At 41.5% G+C, this 16,168-nt stretch overlaps 1 protein-coding gene across 11 annotated transcripts in view; it reads left to right on the forward strand.

Moving 5' to 3' along the window:
- Positions 1-16,168, forward strand: part of FNBP1 (formin binding protein 1) — a 134,029-nt gene that overhangs the window by 72,358 nt on the left and 45,503 nt on the right. For all 11 annotated transcript variants that reach the window (XM_045771266.2, XM_087869276.1, XM_045771261.2 and 8 more), the window contains exons 5-6: positions 3,322-3,384; positions 3,790-3,894. In XM_045771266.2, coding sequence (XP_045627222.1) covers positions 3,322-3,384; positions 3,790-3,894 — 168 coding nt within the window. The remainder of the gene's footprint in view (positions 1-3,321; positions 3,385-3,789; positions 3,895-16,168) is intronic.

Below are 16,168 nucleotides of genomic sequence, written 5' to 3' on the forward strand. Positions count from 1 at the left end.
TTCTCAGATGGTTGTTTTAGTCGGATGGAACTGTGGCCGAGGAGTCCTTCGTGGAAGAAAGCTTGTCAGTCAAGTCAAGGTGCACAACCGTGCTTGAAAAATAAATTCATATTTATTTTAAAATATTAAATGAAGGAGCAGCAAGAGAATTTGCTCTGTGGGTTTTCAATCAAAATCAGCCCTCATGCTCCCAGAATCTGACTGTGTGTGTGTGTGTGTGTGTGTGTGTGTGTGTGTGTGTGTATGTGGCAGGAGGGGGGAGGTAATCTATTGTCTTCAGAGAAGATTCCTTTGATGATAAAGCCGAGTCAACCTTTCCTGTCACTTTCTGCGTATTCTCGTATGCATTTCCTCCCTCAGCCCAGGACTGGCCTCATGTTTTGTGAAAACATCCATTTCAAGAGCATAACCCTAGAGCACGGATCTGGGTTTGGTGCTAAGGTGTTTTCTTTTCCCCCTTTAGTCTGTCTTTAAATCTCAAAGTAAAACTGGGGTGGGGGGATGGGGAGATCTTTTCAGCAAATCACAGAACAGAGTGATCCTGCTTGCGAAATGGGGGATGTCCTCTTGACAATTCAGGCAGGGCTCCAGGAGCCCAGGGGCCTCGCTGAGAGGGCACGGCTAAGCCTGTTTCTCTGCCTCCCTGTCTGCCTCTGGCTTCCCCCTTCCCCAGGACCTCCCTCACGCCTGCCCACCGTTCCATGTTAAAGTGATGTATGTGGCTTTCAGAAAACCCACTTGCATTTCGTACTTCCTCCCAGGTTCAGGATTTTCCTAGCTCTGCCCTCAGCTCTCCTTCTCACTTCCAGGGCCTCGATCCTGTCTTGCTTGTTTATTTCTAGCCTTAGACTCAATCTCTGTTCGTTTTCATCCCTGTGTCTGCTATGAAACTTGAGGAATGAAGCCCCCAGGGGGCTCCTCTTGGATTCATAGAGACCAAAAAAAAAAAAAAAAAGCTAGCTAGGTAAAACTTGCCGTAAAAAGGAGCTTAAAATGGTGAAACGTGACCTCAAAAGAGAGACAAGAAAACACTCCCTTATAAAAGAGAGCTGTTCTTAAAAAAAACCAAAATCTGATTTGGTCTCCTCCTTCCTGTCCTCCCCGGTCCCCAGCCCTCCTTTGTGACTCAGCCCTGCCCCAGGCTCTGACTAGGCGGGATGGAAAGGCCCGAGGCTGTGCTGACCTGTTCCATCGGTCATGCTTTCTGCTTGCTTTCTGGCCATGGAACCCCCCACCACCGAGGTTTACCTTGTCCATCGGAACACAGGCGGCCCATTCAAGCCCAGTCATTGACGGAAGGTTGTCTAGTAAAAGGAGCATTTACCTTGCTGTGGAGAGGGTTCAGGAGAAGCAATAGGGCTGGGGCTAGTCAGGGTGGGGAGCTACTGTGGCCCCCTCAGACAGGGGCAGGGGAGCATTGCAGGCACTTTATAGGCAAGCAGGAGTGCCTGACGGGAGCTGTGGCCTTGGGTCGAGGACCCGGAGCATCTTAGCGAGAGGAAACTGCAGGTAGCTACCAATTCCTGACCCCTGATATGCCAGAACTTCTGTGGCAAATCTGACAGAGCCGGAGGGTAAGAGATCCTCGGTGCAGTCCATGCGGGTGGGCCTCTGGGGACACAGAACAGGGCGGAGAACAGATCTGGGAAACTCCCACCACGTTGACAAAGTTGGTGACATCACAGTTGAAGGCTATGACAGGATTTAGGAAACTGGTGATTTTAGGCCCCTGGATAAAAAGGACACCGTTTTCTTAATATTTCCATGAGTTTCTAGCTGGTCTTTCCTTGGGATCTTGTCTCCTTTGTGATCTCGTCCAGGCTGTGGCTCGGCACTAGGCACCCACTTGACGCTGATGACACTGGTCGTCTTAGTGTTGACCACTCTCTGAGCTCTCCCACAACCAACCAAGTTCCTGTGAGGCTCTCCACTTGGGGGTCTCCTAGAATGTCACCCTCACACGTCTAAAGCTGTGTCTGATTCCCCTCAGACCTGCCTCTCTCAGTCCCTCCTCTCCTAAAGTTCCAACCAGCAACCTCAGAGTCACCCTGACACCTCAGTTCTCGGCTTACGTGTGATCCTGGGGTTTTCCTGACCAAAGGACACCTAGGGTCTGACCCCCACTCATCACCTGCATGCTACCCTGTGGTCCCAAGTCCCCTGTCGCCAGGGTTGGAGAGAGGCTCCTACCTGGAACTTTCCTTCATAACATGGCACCTCTCTACTCGGGGTGACCCTGGCTCCCCACAAGTCAACAAGACTCTACGCAGACTGGTCCTTTCTTCTCTGACCCCGTCTCCTGATATTCTTGAAGCTCACCCTGGTCTAGCCCCCTAGGATTCTTACTAGTCAACACAAGGCACTTACCTGCCTCAGGGCCTTTGCAGATAGCAGGGGGAATGAATTTATTTTTAAATCTAAAAAGGTCTAAGTAATGGAAACGTCCGTGCACAGAAAAGTTTTACACAAATGTTTGCAGCAGCAGCATTTATAATAGCCCCAAACTGGGAAAACCCTAATGTTCATCAACTGTGGACGGGTAAACAAAATGTGTATACATCTGTACAATGGAGTGTCACTTGGCAGTAAAAAGAGATAAAGTACTGATACACGTGACAACATGGATGAACCTTGAAGACATTCTGCTAAGTGAACATTATGTACTAATGGAAACGTTGTGTCAGTCACAGAAGACCTCATTTTGTATGAGTCCATTCATAGGAAATAATCCAGAACAAGCCGATTTATAAAGACAGAAAGTGGAGTGGTGGTTGCCTAGGGCTGGGGAGGGGGTGTGGGGAGGGATGACAGCTAAGAGATACAGGCTCTCTTTTTGGGAGGATAAAAATGTTCTCGAATTGATTGTGGTGGCATAATTCTGTGACTACACCAAAGAGCATTGCCTTGTACAACTTACATGGGCGAATCGTGTGGTACGTGAATTCCTCCTCAAACCAATTAAAAATAAAGATCTAAGTGATGGCTGTCTTAACGAACATTCTGTCATTTTTCCAAGTGCTGTATGTAGGTCTTGGAATTCAGTATTACCATATCTGAAGTTTTAAAGGGAACTCTGTGACTGTTTGCGTTTTCACTTCCTCTTTATTTTTTAACCCTTACCTTTCTTTGGAGTGCACGTGCTAGGCAGTCTGTATTTAAATATGATTGAGGGGGTGCCTGGCTGGCTCGGTCGGCAGAGCACATGACTCTTGATCTCAGGGGCATGAGTTCAAGCCCCATGTTGGGCGTGGAGACTACTTAAAGAAAATGAAATATGATTTTAAAGAGGGGTGCTAATCCCTGTGTGTTTTCTGCTTCCAGTACTTCCACGATGGGCGGAAGGCACAACAGCACATAGAGATCTGCTGGAAACAACTCGAATCAGTAAGTAGACGACACAGCTCGGAAATGCCTGTAGACTTTCTAATCTGAACATGAACCTGCATCGATCCGTGAGTGCAGAACAAAAGCACCAAAAGGTTGCCTTTAGAGATTTCTCCAATGGGAATCGCATTTGTTTCTAGACACCATTATCCAGAGCAAAGTGTGGAGCCCAAAGAGCTCAAGCAGAGTGTTTTTCTAAAAACTCATCTGGAAAGCACAAAGGTTAGACAGCGGGCGTGGAAATAAATGCGGAGTTTAGAATAACTCTTTGACATTAGGACGCACACCCAACCAGCTCAGGGGAGAAAGCTCTCTGGGGGATTGAGACAAAATGATACGTTCTCATAGGAATCTCGAGGTTTCATTCACAACTGCTCCCCTGCTACCACTTGCCTCTGCTTTCAGAGTAAAAGACGATTTGAACGTGACTGCAAAGAGGCCGACAGGGCACAGCAGTACTTTGAGAAGATGGACGCTGACATCAATGTCACCAAAGCAGATGTTGAAAAGGTGAGGTGAAAGTGAGCTCTCTTCTTTCACTTCCTCTTGTGCCTGTGGCTGCCCCTCCCCCTGCCTGTCCCCAAGCTCTCCTTTCCCACATCACCACAAAAGGCCACTCAGCCTGGGATCAGCTGTTAGAATTTTGTGTCACCCATCGTGGGGACCAGAAGCTGACTTTTGGGGAGTCTCCAGTGTTGTGATTGGAGCAGTTTGTGGACTTGCGTTGTCCCCAGGTTGATGACTCGGAGACTTAGCCTAGGAGTGGCTCGCAGCGGGGTGGTTTCCGGAGGCCGCGGCTTTCCCTTAATGGCTTTTCAAAGAAAAAGTCAGCCCCTTTAAAAGCCAGAGCAGACCGGTTCCGCACCATCTGGAAGAGCTCTGCTGCTCAGAATGCTTCCGTTGGGGAGATAAAGGGACGTGCAGGCTGGCCTGACTTTCGAGGTGATTCATTCAGGTTGTTAGCACGTTGCATCTGGGCGTCCCATCAAGGGCTCTTCTCTAAATGGACTCGCGTCGCGGTTCGGAGTGTGATAAAGCTCGTAGTGTCCCTTCTTGTGGTTCCATAGCTGTTTTTCCCTAGAAGCTGAGTTTTCTTTTTCTAAAATTCATCAATACAGTGTAAACAACATTGGACTGTTAAATACACGGCTGTATTCATCCCATGGCTGCCTGGGGCTGTTTGGGCATCCTCAGCGTCATGCTTTACGTGGGGAGAAGCACAACGTTTTCATGGATTTCTTTCACTTTTGCCAGATTCACGGGAGATGAGTTTCGATGGAAAATAGTGTGGGTTATTTAGTTATTTGTCCAAGGCTGCCAAATTCCTTGCTGAAAGCCTAGGTTTATTGTAGCACGCCTTCCTCGATAATTATCTAATACATTAAAATATACGTCCTCGATGTCTCTCTTTGGGCTGGAGTGGGGATACTTTACCGAAAGATGTATTAACGTGCTGATAAAGTTACCATAAATTACCATCAATTTGTCACAAGTTCCTGTGAAATATCCCACTCCCCTAAGGATTTAAAATGTGACTCAGATAAAATAGATTGATCCGGAGTTCATCAAAAAATCGTTTGGGGTTGAATGAGGTCTATCAGTAGATGCGTAACATACCTAGCAAAGGTATGCATTCTTTATCAAATATTTTACTATCCTAAATGTAAAATCAGAGTGATTTTTATTCATTTAAAGGGTTTTTTTGAAGAAATTACTTTTATGACCTTTTCTTAATATAAAAGCTGTCCATGCTTTATTCCAGAAATACCTGAAATTGCAAACAGCTAAAGAGGAAAAAAACAAAACAAAACAATAAAACATCCAACTATTGTTAATAAAAGGTATTTTACCTTTCAGAGCCTTTTCTTAAAAAAAAAAAGATACTGTGTATTATATAGTATGATATATATAAAGTATATATACAGTATAAAGAATAAGAACCAAAAGAACACTTCTAATCTACAAGCTAGCTTAAGAAAGAAAATCTTATTGATGCCTTTGAAGTCCGTCCCTAACTTCCTGCTCCTGAGCCCCACCCCACAGGTGTATTTTTTCCTTAATTGGGTGTTAATCCCCTCCTTGCTGTGTGTCCCAGCTTTACCACAGGTGTATGTATTTCCAAAGAGTGTATTTATAATTTTGTCTCTTTTCCCGCATTATATAACCAAAATCATACTTTCATTTATTTTCTTCGGACTTGATTTTTTTTTCATTCGCTATTATGTTTTTTACTTAATTCACATGGAGTATAGAACACGTGACTTTTATATATTAAGGTTAGAGGCAGATGTCTTGCTAAACTCTCTTTTTATGTCCACTTTGGGTTCTTCATGGGTGTTTTTTTTTTATAGAGACAATCCTATCACCAGCAAATAATGGCAGTTTTATTTCTTCTTTTTCAATCGTTATTTATTTATTTTTCTTATCTCGTTTTGTTGGTCATGACTGCCATTATGCTGGCAGAAGCAGTTGGTGTGGACCTTCTTATCTCCATTCTTGATAATGAAGAGAGTACTTCAAATGTTTCTCCATTAAGCACGATTTTAATAAACCCTTTATCAAGCTAAGGGATTCCCTTCTTTTCCTTTTTTGTCATGAGGTTTTTTTCAACTTGACTTGATGTTGAGTACCATGGAACACTTTCTCTGCTTCCTTTAATCCATTAATGCGATAGATTACATGAGTTGGTTTTCTTATATTGAACCATATTAGCATTCCTGTGACAAATCCAAGTAGGATTTTTCTTAATACATAAATTTTTTAAAATACATAATCTGAATTATGTTTTCTTAAATACATAATCTTAATCTGTTTTGTTAATATTTTACTCAAGAGTTTTGACTCTATTCCCATTGAAATTGATCTATATTTCTTCCTTGTCCATCCTAGTTTGGTTTACTTAATGAGTTTCAGAGTGTTGCTTTTTTTCTATTCTCTGAAATAATACACGTAAATTGAAATTAATTGTTTCTTGAATGTTTCATAATACTTCACTGTGGGAAAGTCTCTTAACTACTGAGTCAATTCCTTCATTGTCATCTGCTTCCTCTTTGGTGGATACTGGTGGGTTGTATTTTTCTAAACATAGACCCTCTTCATCCTAAGCTTTCAAACTTATTGCCGTAAAGTTGACCATAATATCTCTCCCGTTAGTGTTTGCTGCCTGTGTTGTTGTGTTCCCCCTTTGTTGACTCCCAGTCCTGCCTGTTTGTACCGTTTTCTCTTTTGGAGGATCGGGTTTCTGAAATCATTTTTATTCTTGTTTTCCGAGAACCCCAAATTTATCATTGTGGAGCTTCCCTTGTCTACTTTTATTTTCTATTTCATTTAGTTTCTTTTTCTTCTTCGTCTTCCTCTTCTTTGGATGTATTCTCTTGCCTTTTCAGAGATTTCTTTCTTCTTGCTTACCTCATTTCAGTTTTTCATCTTTTCTAATATGAACATTAGAAACGCAACACTTTTCTCAGGGCGCCTGGGTGGCTCCGTCAGTTCAGCGTCCGACTCTTGATCTCAGCTCAGGTCTTGATCTCAGGATCGTGAGTTCAAGCCCCGTGTTGGGAGCCTACTTTAAAAAAGTAACACATTTCCCACTTACATACAATTTTATCTGCAACCCACGAACTTTGGTATGGAGTACTACTATTGTTTATTTTGAGATACTTTTCATTTCCTTTACTGTTGAATCTCTTCTGTGATTTATTTGGAAGCCTATTTTAAAATGTCCAATTGTGGGCACCCACGTGGCTCAGTCAGTTAAGTGTCTGCCTTGGGCTCAGGTCATGATCCCAGGGTCCTGGGATCAAGCCCCATGTTGGCTCCCTGCTTAGCTTCTCCTTCTCACTCTGCCCCTCACCAAGCCCCCCTCTCGTGCTCTCTCTCCCACTCTCTCTCTCAAATAAATAAATAAAATCTTTAAAATAAATAAAAATGTCCAATTGTATGGCACATTTAAACTTATCTTTTCATTATTGATTTCTATAGTTTAATTGCATCATCGCTCCAGAAAGTCTGAGTTTGCCTCTAGGGTGTTTGTTGAGACTTGTGTTATGGCCCAGTACGTGGTCAGCTTTTATTGGCGTTCTGTAAGTAATTGAAGAGAATGTGTATTATCCATCTCTATGTATTTTCATTAGATCCAACTTGCCGATGATGCTATGCAAATCTTGCCATCATGCAGATTTTTTTCGCCATTTGTTGTATCACTTTTTGACAGAGCTATGTTACTTCTTTGTGCTTTACTTTTCCGGTTTGTAAAAAGGGAACACAAAGGAACAGGATCGATGGGAGTATTAATGGGGTTAATATGTACAAGGGACTCAAAGCCATTTCCTGCAGCAGCCAGTGATCCCTGAGTTACCTGTCATGATGATGACAGTGGAAGATTAGTCATTTTCTCTCCATTTTTTTCTTCTATTATAAAGTTATTTTATTAAAAAATAAATTTTAGGGCTGCCTAGCTGGGTAACTTGGTAGAGCATGTGACTCTTAATCTCGGGGGCCTGAGTTTGAGCCCCATGTTGGGCATAGAGATCACTTTAAAAATTTAAATAAAAAAAGAAAGAAAGCTTTTAATAAATAAATTTTAGAATTGTAGTATCTTCAGTGTGTTTTTTTTTAATTTTTTTTTAAAGATTTTATTTATTTATTTGACAGAGAGACAGCCAGCGAGAGAGGGAACACAAGCAGGGGGAGTGGGATAGGAAGAAGCAGGCTCATAGCGGAGGAGCCTGATGTGGGGCTCGATCCCAGAAAGCCGGGATCACGCCCTGAGCTGAAGGCAGATGCTTAACCGCTGTGCCACCCAGGCGCCCCTTCAGTGTGTTTTGACTTTTCATCCGTGTGTAGTGAACTTCTGTCTGCAGTTATGTTTTATGCCTTGAAGTCTGTTTTGTCTGATCTGTACCAGCTCTTTGGGCTAGTGTTTGCCTGGCAAATCTTTCCCAAACTTTTACTCTGCATGTTTCTTTGTCCTCATCTTTGGATGGCTCCCTCATGAATGGCACATGGCTAGATTTCTTTTTCATCCAGTCTGATGGTCTTTACCTCTCCCCAGAGAATTTGGGTTCATGTACACCATCTCATCTTGTTTTCTCTTTGTCTCACTTTCTCTGGGTTCCCTTACCTCTTGCTCTATCCCTTTTTGTTTCTTGCCTTCTTGAGTTTTGAAATTTTTGTTTTGTTTTACTTTTCTCATTCCGTCTTTGGCCTATGCCACTTTGGAGATTATGTGTTCTCTTGCTGTGCTTTTATTGGTTAGCCTAGATATTTTAACATACGTATTCAACCTAAACTATGAAGTAATTTGGAATCTTTACTAATGTTTTCCCAAACAACCCTTTAACTAAACCAGCTCCCTTTGACCATTGCAATTTATTTGTGAGTATTTGGGGTTCCATTATACAAGTTAGGCTTTTGTAATTTTATACAGTCCTATAAGTATGCTTTCTACTTTCTTTGTTCACCATTTCTTTTTATATCTGGGATCTTATTCCCTCTTCCCAAAGGACATCCTTTGGAGGTGCCTTTAGCAGAGATTTATTGCAGTAAAATCTCAGTTTTTGTTTGATTGGAATGATCGTCACTCTCATTCTTGAAAGATGATTTCTCCATGTATACAATCCTAGGGCAATTGTATTGTACCTGGAGGATGAACTTAGTTCTACAATCTTCTGGCTCTCATTTGTGTTAAGTCGAAGCAGGGAAGAGGTCAGTGTAACTGTTAATCCTTTGGAGATAATGGCTTTTCTTCTTGGTAACTATGGCGATATATTTTTTTGGTCTTAGTTCTTCACTGAAATTTCACTATAATGTATCTAGCTGTGAATTTCTTTTTTATCTTGCTCTTGATTTGGTGAGTTTATTGGCTCCTGGTTAGAGTTTTTCCACGCGTGTCTATCTCTCATTCTGCTAGTTCATCTGGAACTCCGATTATTAGGTGCAAGTTAAAACTTCTACTCTGGGGAGCGCCTGGGTAGTGCAGTCGTTAGGCGGCTGCCTTCAGCTCAGGGCGTGATCCTGGCGTTCCGGGATCAAGTCCCACATCGGGCTCCTCCACTGGGCGCCTGCTTCTTCCTCTCCCACTCCCCCTGCTTGTGTTCCCTCTCTCGCTGGCTGTCTCTCTGTCACATAAATAAATAAAATCTTTAAAAAAAATAAAAAACTACTCTGTATCATCTCTGCCTATTAACCTGTATTTCTATTTCTCATCTCTTTGTCTTTCTCTGCTGTGCCCCATGTAATTCCTTCAGATATAATTTTCATTTCACTAATTCTCTCTTAAGCTGTGTCTAACCTATGGTTTAATGCACCCATTAGTTCTCGAATCTCAGTTGTTACATTTTCACTTCTAAAAGTTCCTTAGGCTCTCTTTAAAATCTTTTTTCATCCTTTTGTTATTTTCTTGTGACTTTGTCACACTTTCATATCATATTTTACTTCTTGAAACGTATTTAATATCCCAATTTTATATTCCCTATTTAATTATTTCAGTATCTACAATCTTCATGGGCCTGATTCTTCAATTTGTTGTTTCTGCTGACTTGCTCATGGTGACTCGTTTCCTTGTGTATTTTTGTGATACATACATTTCTGCTATAATGCTATAAATGCATTGCTGTAAACCTTACATTCTACAAAAATACTGCTAAAAAAATAAACAGGGCTTCTGGGGAAAATAGGCCCAGAAACAGATCACTCAATAGTTAGAGAACTTTGTAACCAGAACACCAACAAAACAGCAACCCTAGTAAAACTAGCATCTGCATTGAGCACCACAGCCCTTGTCCTTCAAGATGCGGGTCTTTCAGAGTATTAGAACCTTCATAGATGTAGTTTCTTGGGCGCATTCATTTCTGATGAGACTACTTTCATTAAAATGAAAAATCTGATCCAAATGGTAGTTTTTGGTAGTTATCCATGGTTTTCACACAGGGGGAAATATCTTCCCAGTTAACATTAACATACTGTGAAAAATTACATATAAACTATCAAGGCTGGTTATACGAAGGTCATGGCCCTGTATTTCAGTCCTATAAAAAGGTATAAATCACAGCAGAAAACCATGTGAGGTACAGAACAGACCGTGTGATTATGAGTATGTGTTCCTCGGGATTTTATCTGTGGCCAGGGTTTAAAGTGAGCTCTCCGGGGAGCTGGCATTCCTTGGGTTCGCTACCAAGCCGGGACTACGTCAATCTACATTTCCAACTGGGGGTTTGAGATCCACACATGCTGTGTGAGTTCTGGCCCTTTGTGTGGTTCAGAAATTTCCATGATTATTTTATTTCTCTGTTTTTCTCCCTCAGGTCAGACCCAAGTTAGTTATTGAAAGTGCAGTTGCTGGGTCCAATTATGGCTTTAGGACTTTCTGATAGGTCCTGGCCAAATTGAATTGTTCTCCTTGACTCTTTTCCTATTTCCAAGGATATGTTGTTTTTTCGTATCCCGAGAGCATCATTTTGTTATTTTTATGCAGGTACCACTTGCCTCCTCTCCAAGGATATGATAAATTACCCAATTTTAGCATCACAACATTGAACCAGGTAGAGCAGTGTCAAAACATTGGAATTCAAAAGTTATTTTGCCTAAGAGTGTGACTCGGAGCACTGTAATTTCCCCAAACAAACAGCAGTTTGACTGTTATATCAGTGCTCTGTTTTATCGCCGGTGAAGCCCCTTGTCAGTATCAAGCTAAAAGGATGTGGTGTTTCAGTTCTTATTGCTACATAATGTAATTTCCCATTGTGACTTCTGACAGTCTTTGAATCTCATATAAATGTCTTTTCCCCCAGTTTCCGCAAATGATTCAATTATCCAATTGTGTTAGAAAGAACTCACCCTCTCTTGTGCTGCAGTCAGCTCTGCAACACTTGGAACCATCCGACTGCGTTTACAAAGACGTAACCCTTCCCACCATCAGCAGAATGGACTTCGCTAAATTACATTCGGGTGTGATGTTACAGGTGATGTGAACCTGACGTGCATGCATCTTCTAAACTACTTAGGATCTGGGCTTGAGCCTGATTTTCTTCTTTTTTTAAAAATTAAATGCCCCACACTTTTCGTAAGCACTGTGTTCAAATAATCTGTCTGTCCAAGTCTTTGTGGGGCATCCGTAGACTTTTGCTTTGTGTTCAGCGTCAGTGAGTAGCCAGATATCTAGTAATTCGCTTACAAGAGGGTTTGTGTTCTCCTTGAGGCACCCAGTTTAGCTAAAAATAAATTTATATTTATAAAATAGACCTAAAAAAACCTAGTAGTTTTATCTCTGGGCAAGTGAATAGATTTGGATGTTGTGAGGAGGATGAAGGAAGGAAATAGCTCAATGGAATGGATTTTATTGGTGATGAAATTCAGGGAAGTATGCAGTCTCTTTTCCTTTGCCAAGATGCAGCTGTCAGAAAGTTTTGAACTTGAAGACTTAACATGAGCTCTAGTGATTAGGAATGAGGTGATCTGGATTTGCAAAAGAACCAATTATGTTAGAATAGGTCATCCTTGGGGCGCCTGGGTGGCTCAGTCGTTAAGCATCTGCCTTCAGCTCAGGGCGTGATCCCGGCATTCTGGGATCGAGCCCCACATCAGGCTCCTCCACTGGGAGCCTGCTTCTTCCTCTCCCACTCCCCCTGCTTGTGTTCCCTCTCTCGCTGGCTGTCTCTATCTCTCTGTCAAATAAATAAATAAAATCTTAAAAAAAAAAAAAAAGAAGAAGAAGAGGTCATCCTTTTGCTCATGACCCAGGTGCTTAAGTTGAAGGTAAAACCAGACCCTTTTTTCCTCCCTTTTAATGAGATGGAAAATATAGTCCTTACTATCTGTTTTGTGTATATTGAGTATATTGAGAAGTCCAAGGACTGCAAGGGAACATAGAAAAATCAAACCATATATGTCTCACTCCAATGTAAGATTCTGTTGTAAAATAATAATGAGGATAAGGCGAAAGTATTCTGTGCTGTCCACCTTCCCCCATCCCAAGCCCTCCTCAGAGGTGATCACGCTTGTCACTTAATATGGGTCCTTCTAGAACATTTAAAATAGTTTTTTTTATTGGGGCCCCTGGCTGGCTCACTTGGTAGAGCACGCAAGTCTTGATCTCGGGGTCATGAGTTCAAGCCCCACACTGGGCATAGAGCTTACTTTAAAAAAAAAGTTTTTTATTGAGGTGAATTTACATACAATAAAGTGGCCACATGGTAAGTGGACAGCTCAATGAGTTTTCACACATATATGAAATCATGGGCCACCACCTAACATGGGGGACATTTCTAGAACCCCAACAGGCTCCCTTGAACACTCCCCCACCCCAAAGGTAACTATTATTCTGACCTCTGTCATATAGAGGTCATATCAGTTTAGCCTGCTTCTGTACTTCCTACAAACTGCTCAACACGTATTCTTCTGTCTGGCTTCTCTGACTCAATGTTATGTTTGTGAGATTCATATTTGTGTTGCATATGGTGGTACTTTGTGTTGTCCACTTGTGATTGCCACGTGGTATTCCATGTGTGGACATACCATGATCTGTTGATCCATTCTTCTGTTCATGGCCATTTGGATTGCTTCCAGACTGAAGCTAAACTAAGGAAAAAGCTACCATGAACATTTTTATACGTGGCTGTTGGTGGACAGGGTCTCTCACTGTCCTTGGGTATATACTACGGTGTGGCATCCTGGCTCTGGCGTGCTGTCAAAGAGCCTGATGAGGTGGCTGTACCAGCGGACGCTCCCCCGGGGCTTGTGCCTCACCCTCCCCAACGACAGGTGTTTATCAGTCTTTTTATTTCAGCCTCTGGGATGAGTGGGGAGTGGAATCTGGCAGGGGTTGTAATTTGCACTTGCATTTTCTGGGTGAAGAATGATATTGAACGTTTTTGGGGCCATGTGAACAACCTCTGTTGTGAAGTGACCAAATCTTTTGCTCATTTTAAAAACAGATTTTCAGGGCTCCTGGGTGACGCTCTGTCAGTTAAGCTCAGGTCATCTGCCTTCAGCTCAGATCATGATCTCGGGGTCCTGGGATCAAGCCCCACGGCAGGCTCCCTGCTCAGCGGGGAGTCTGCTTCCCCCTCTCCCTCTGCCCCTCTCCACCCCGCTCATGCTCTCTCTCTCTTGCAAATAAATAAATAAATAAAATCTTAAATAAATAAAAATAGATTTTCTTCCTTTTGGTATATAGGTATTCTTTATGAGTGTGTATATGTATGTATTTATACATATGTTCACAGGAATGTATATAATTATACAGTATACTTTTGTGTCTGGCTTCTTTTGATGAGCACAACTTACCAATTTTAATTAAGTCCAATATACCAGTATATATTTTTTAAAAGATTGGTACTTTTTGTTTTCTGTTTAAAATATCTTTACTTACCCCAGTAAAGCCTTTTGGTTTGCCTTTAATTGATAGGTGGGTGATGCTTTATCTTACAATTTTCATCATTGCTATCAAAATATTGGTGTGCAGTGGAAAAGCCTAGACAACCAGAATGTTACTGGTTCCAAGTCACACATTTTTAAGGCTCATGCTTGGTAGTACAGAGAGCCCGTCTCTCGCTGGCCCCCTCTCTCAGAAGCCCGGCGCCATCAGAACTGATTTGGTGCCAAAGGACCGTTGTTCCTTGACACCCTGAGCAATTAAACTCTACATCTAGTCTCCAATTTTTTTTTCCTTTTTTTGCAGGCTTAGAGCATGGTGTGGACAAATGGGCAACAGATTACTTTTTAATGGAGTCAGTATTTCAACCTTTATGTAGTTTGGAGATTACTTTGGAAGAATGAGAATTTTAAGTAACCATTCATTTATTTTATAAAACTATTTCTACTAGTTCTTTTCTTGCACTTTGCTTCTGCTTGGTACAGCTTTTTACCCAACTAGATTCTGAATTTGTCTATTTCTGTTTTCACATGCACCCCCCCCCTCCATGAGTTACCCTATACCTATTTTTGTTTTTGTTTTTTTTAACTTCAGGGAATTCTAATGGAATCATGATTTCATGGTTTTAGTCTCATTTTCAGAAAACATTTAACGGGTTGAAGAATTCCTAAGTTGCAAAGCGTTCACGTTCACCGTTCATTCCCTGACCCATTATCCACCGACAGTGTGCTGGCCAGGTGTGGGGGTGGCATGAACACCAGCGTCTAATCACACCTTCCTTGACTGTAAGGGGCTTGCCTTTCATCTTCTTCCTGGTACTCAACTCTCTTTGTTGTGAATTTTCCCGTTTGCCTTCTAACCAACTCTTCAATGGTGTTTTGGCGACAAAGCCTTTATAGTCAGGTTTTATCTGTCACTTGGCTTTGGGAGAATAACATGCCAGACAAACTTGGGCAAGGAGCAGTGCCAAATCTCTGCATTCTGATAGAGCCACAGTTGGTTAGGGTGGTGTTGGGATGAAAAAGGAAAAGGTTATCAAAATGAATGGAATGTGAACTAATATTTCTGAACAGAGAGAACAGTGTTTTCTAAATGCATGCATTACAGGGAGTTCATCCATGTCAGGCAATGAATAATTCCCTTTCTCTAATTCGCCCTCGCCTTGTGACTGTTGGCTCTTACATAATTTCTAAGTGCAAAATAGGATATTGTTTAACAAAAACTGCAGTTAGTGGTTACAAGTAGCTACAGTAATTGTTGGTGAGTTCAAGTTATGTCTTTAAACTCTGGTGTCAGTTTCTCCTTCTTACAGGTTCAGTATCTTGTATGATGCCTTTATTGCCAGAGGCTGAATTTTATAGGCAGCTGTTTGCCACGAAACAGTTAACGTGGCTTCTTAATTCAAATTCATCGCAATTCTGAGGAATTCTCTATACAATGCTAGAGGTTTCCTTCTGGGCTTACTCGTGTTGTTACATAACCTGAGTTGAGGAAATGTTTTAAAAGTTAAATTAGATTCAAATCCTGACCATCAGCACTCAGAAGAGCGGATCAGTTTCTTGGGGAGTTTACATTTCCATTTTTGTGTAATATTATGGCTTCTAAACTATGTGGCTGAGAATGTTCTTAGTTTTAAAATTCTACAGAGATGTCCCTATCGCGAGGTAGATTAGGAACTCGTGAGCCATTTATGAATGAAGGTAGAATTGTAAGGAGTATGTGATAAAGCTTCACGTTTCTAATTATAATAAAAATACACACGTGCTTTTCTTATATCGTAAGTTACATAATCGAATATTTTAAAGAGAAAAATAAAATAATAATCTATGCTAATTTTACATAAGAATGACGGAATTTACTTTGAACAATGATCAGTGTGATAATTAGCTCAGTAAAACAAGTGAAATGTAGCAGTTGAAGAAGGCTTCTGCACTTGGAAGCCGTGTGGAGGGCTCCGTAAGCCCTGGCAGGGTAGGCAGCTGAATGGCAGAGTGTTAAATGTTTTTACCATTTGGGGAAACAGCCTCTCGCAGGATGACTACTTTAGTCATTGTACGTATAAGGAATTGTACTATTAAATTTTTTTGCTGCCTTCGCTCTATGAGGTTTGACATCTTTATTGAACACAGTAATATCTTGAGCGCTCTTCCCAAATTCGTTTCATATCAAATGTCTGACTGGTTATCTGAAGAAATTGTTCACTGTAACAATTTAGAAAACAAAAAAAATTTTTTTGAAAGAGGAAGTGGTTAGTATGAACACAGGAAATACATTTTGCAACTGCAGCTTGATCTTTTGGGTTAAAATGCTTTTTTTTATTCGCAAGGAGAGAAAAATGTGTACAATTAAAAAGAGACTCTCAAAAATGGATACTGTGCTATAAGTGGGTCAATGTTCAAATCAAAGATTCTA

Source organism: Ursus americanus, chromosome 18 (assembly GCF_024610735.1).
Source record: "Ursus americanus isolate L20-20 chromosome 18, mUrsAme1.1.p, whole genome shotgun sequence".
Taxonomy (NCBI): domain Eukaryota; kingdom Metazoa; phylum Chordata; class Mammalia; order Carnivora; family Ursidae; genus Ursus; species Ursus americanus.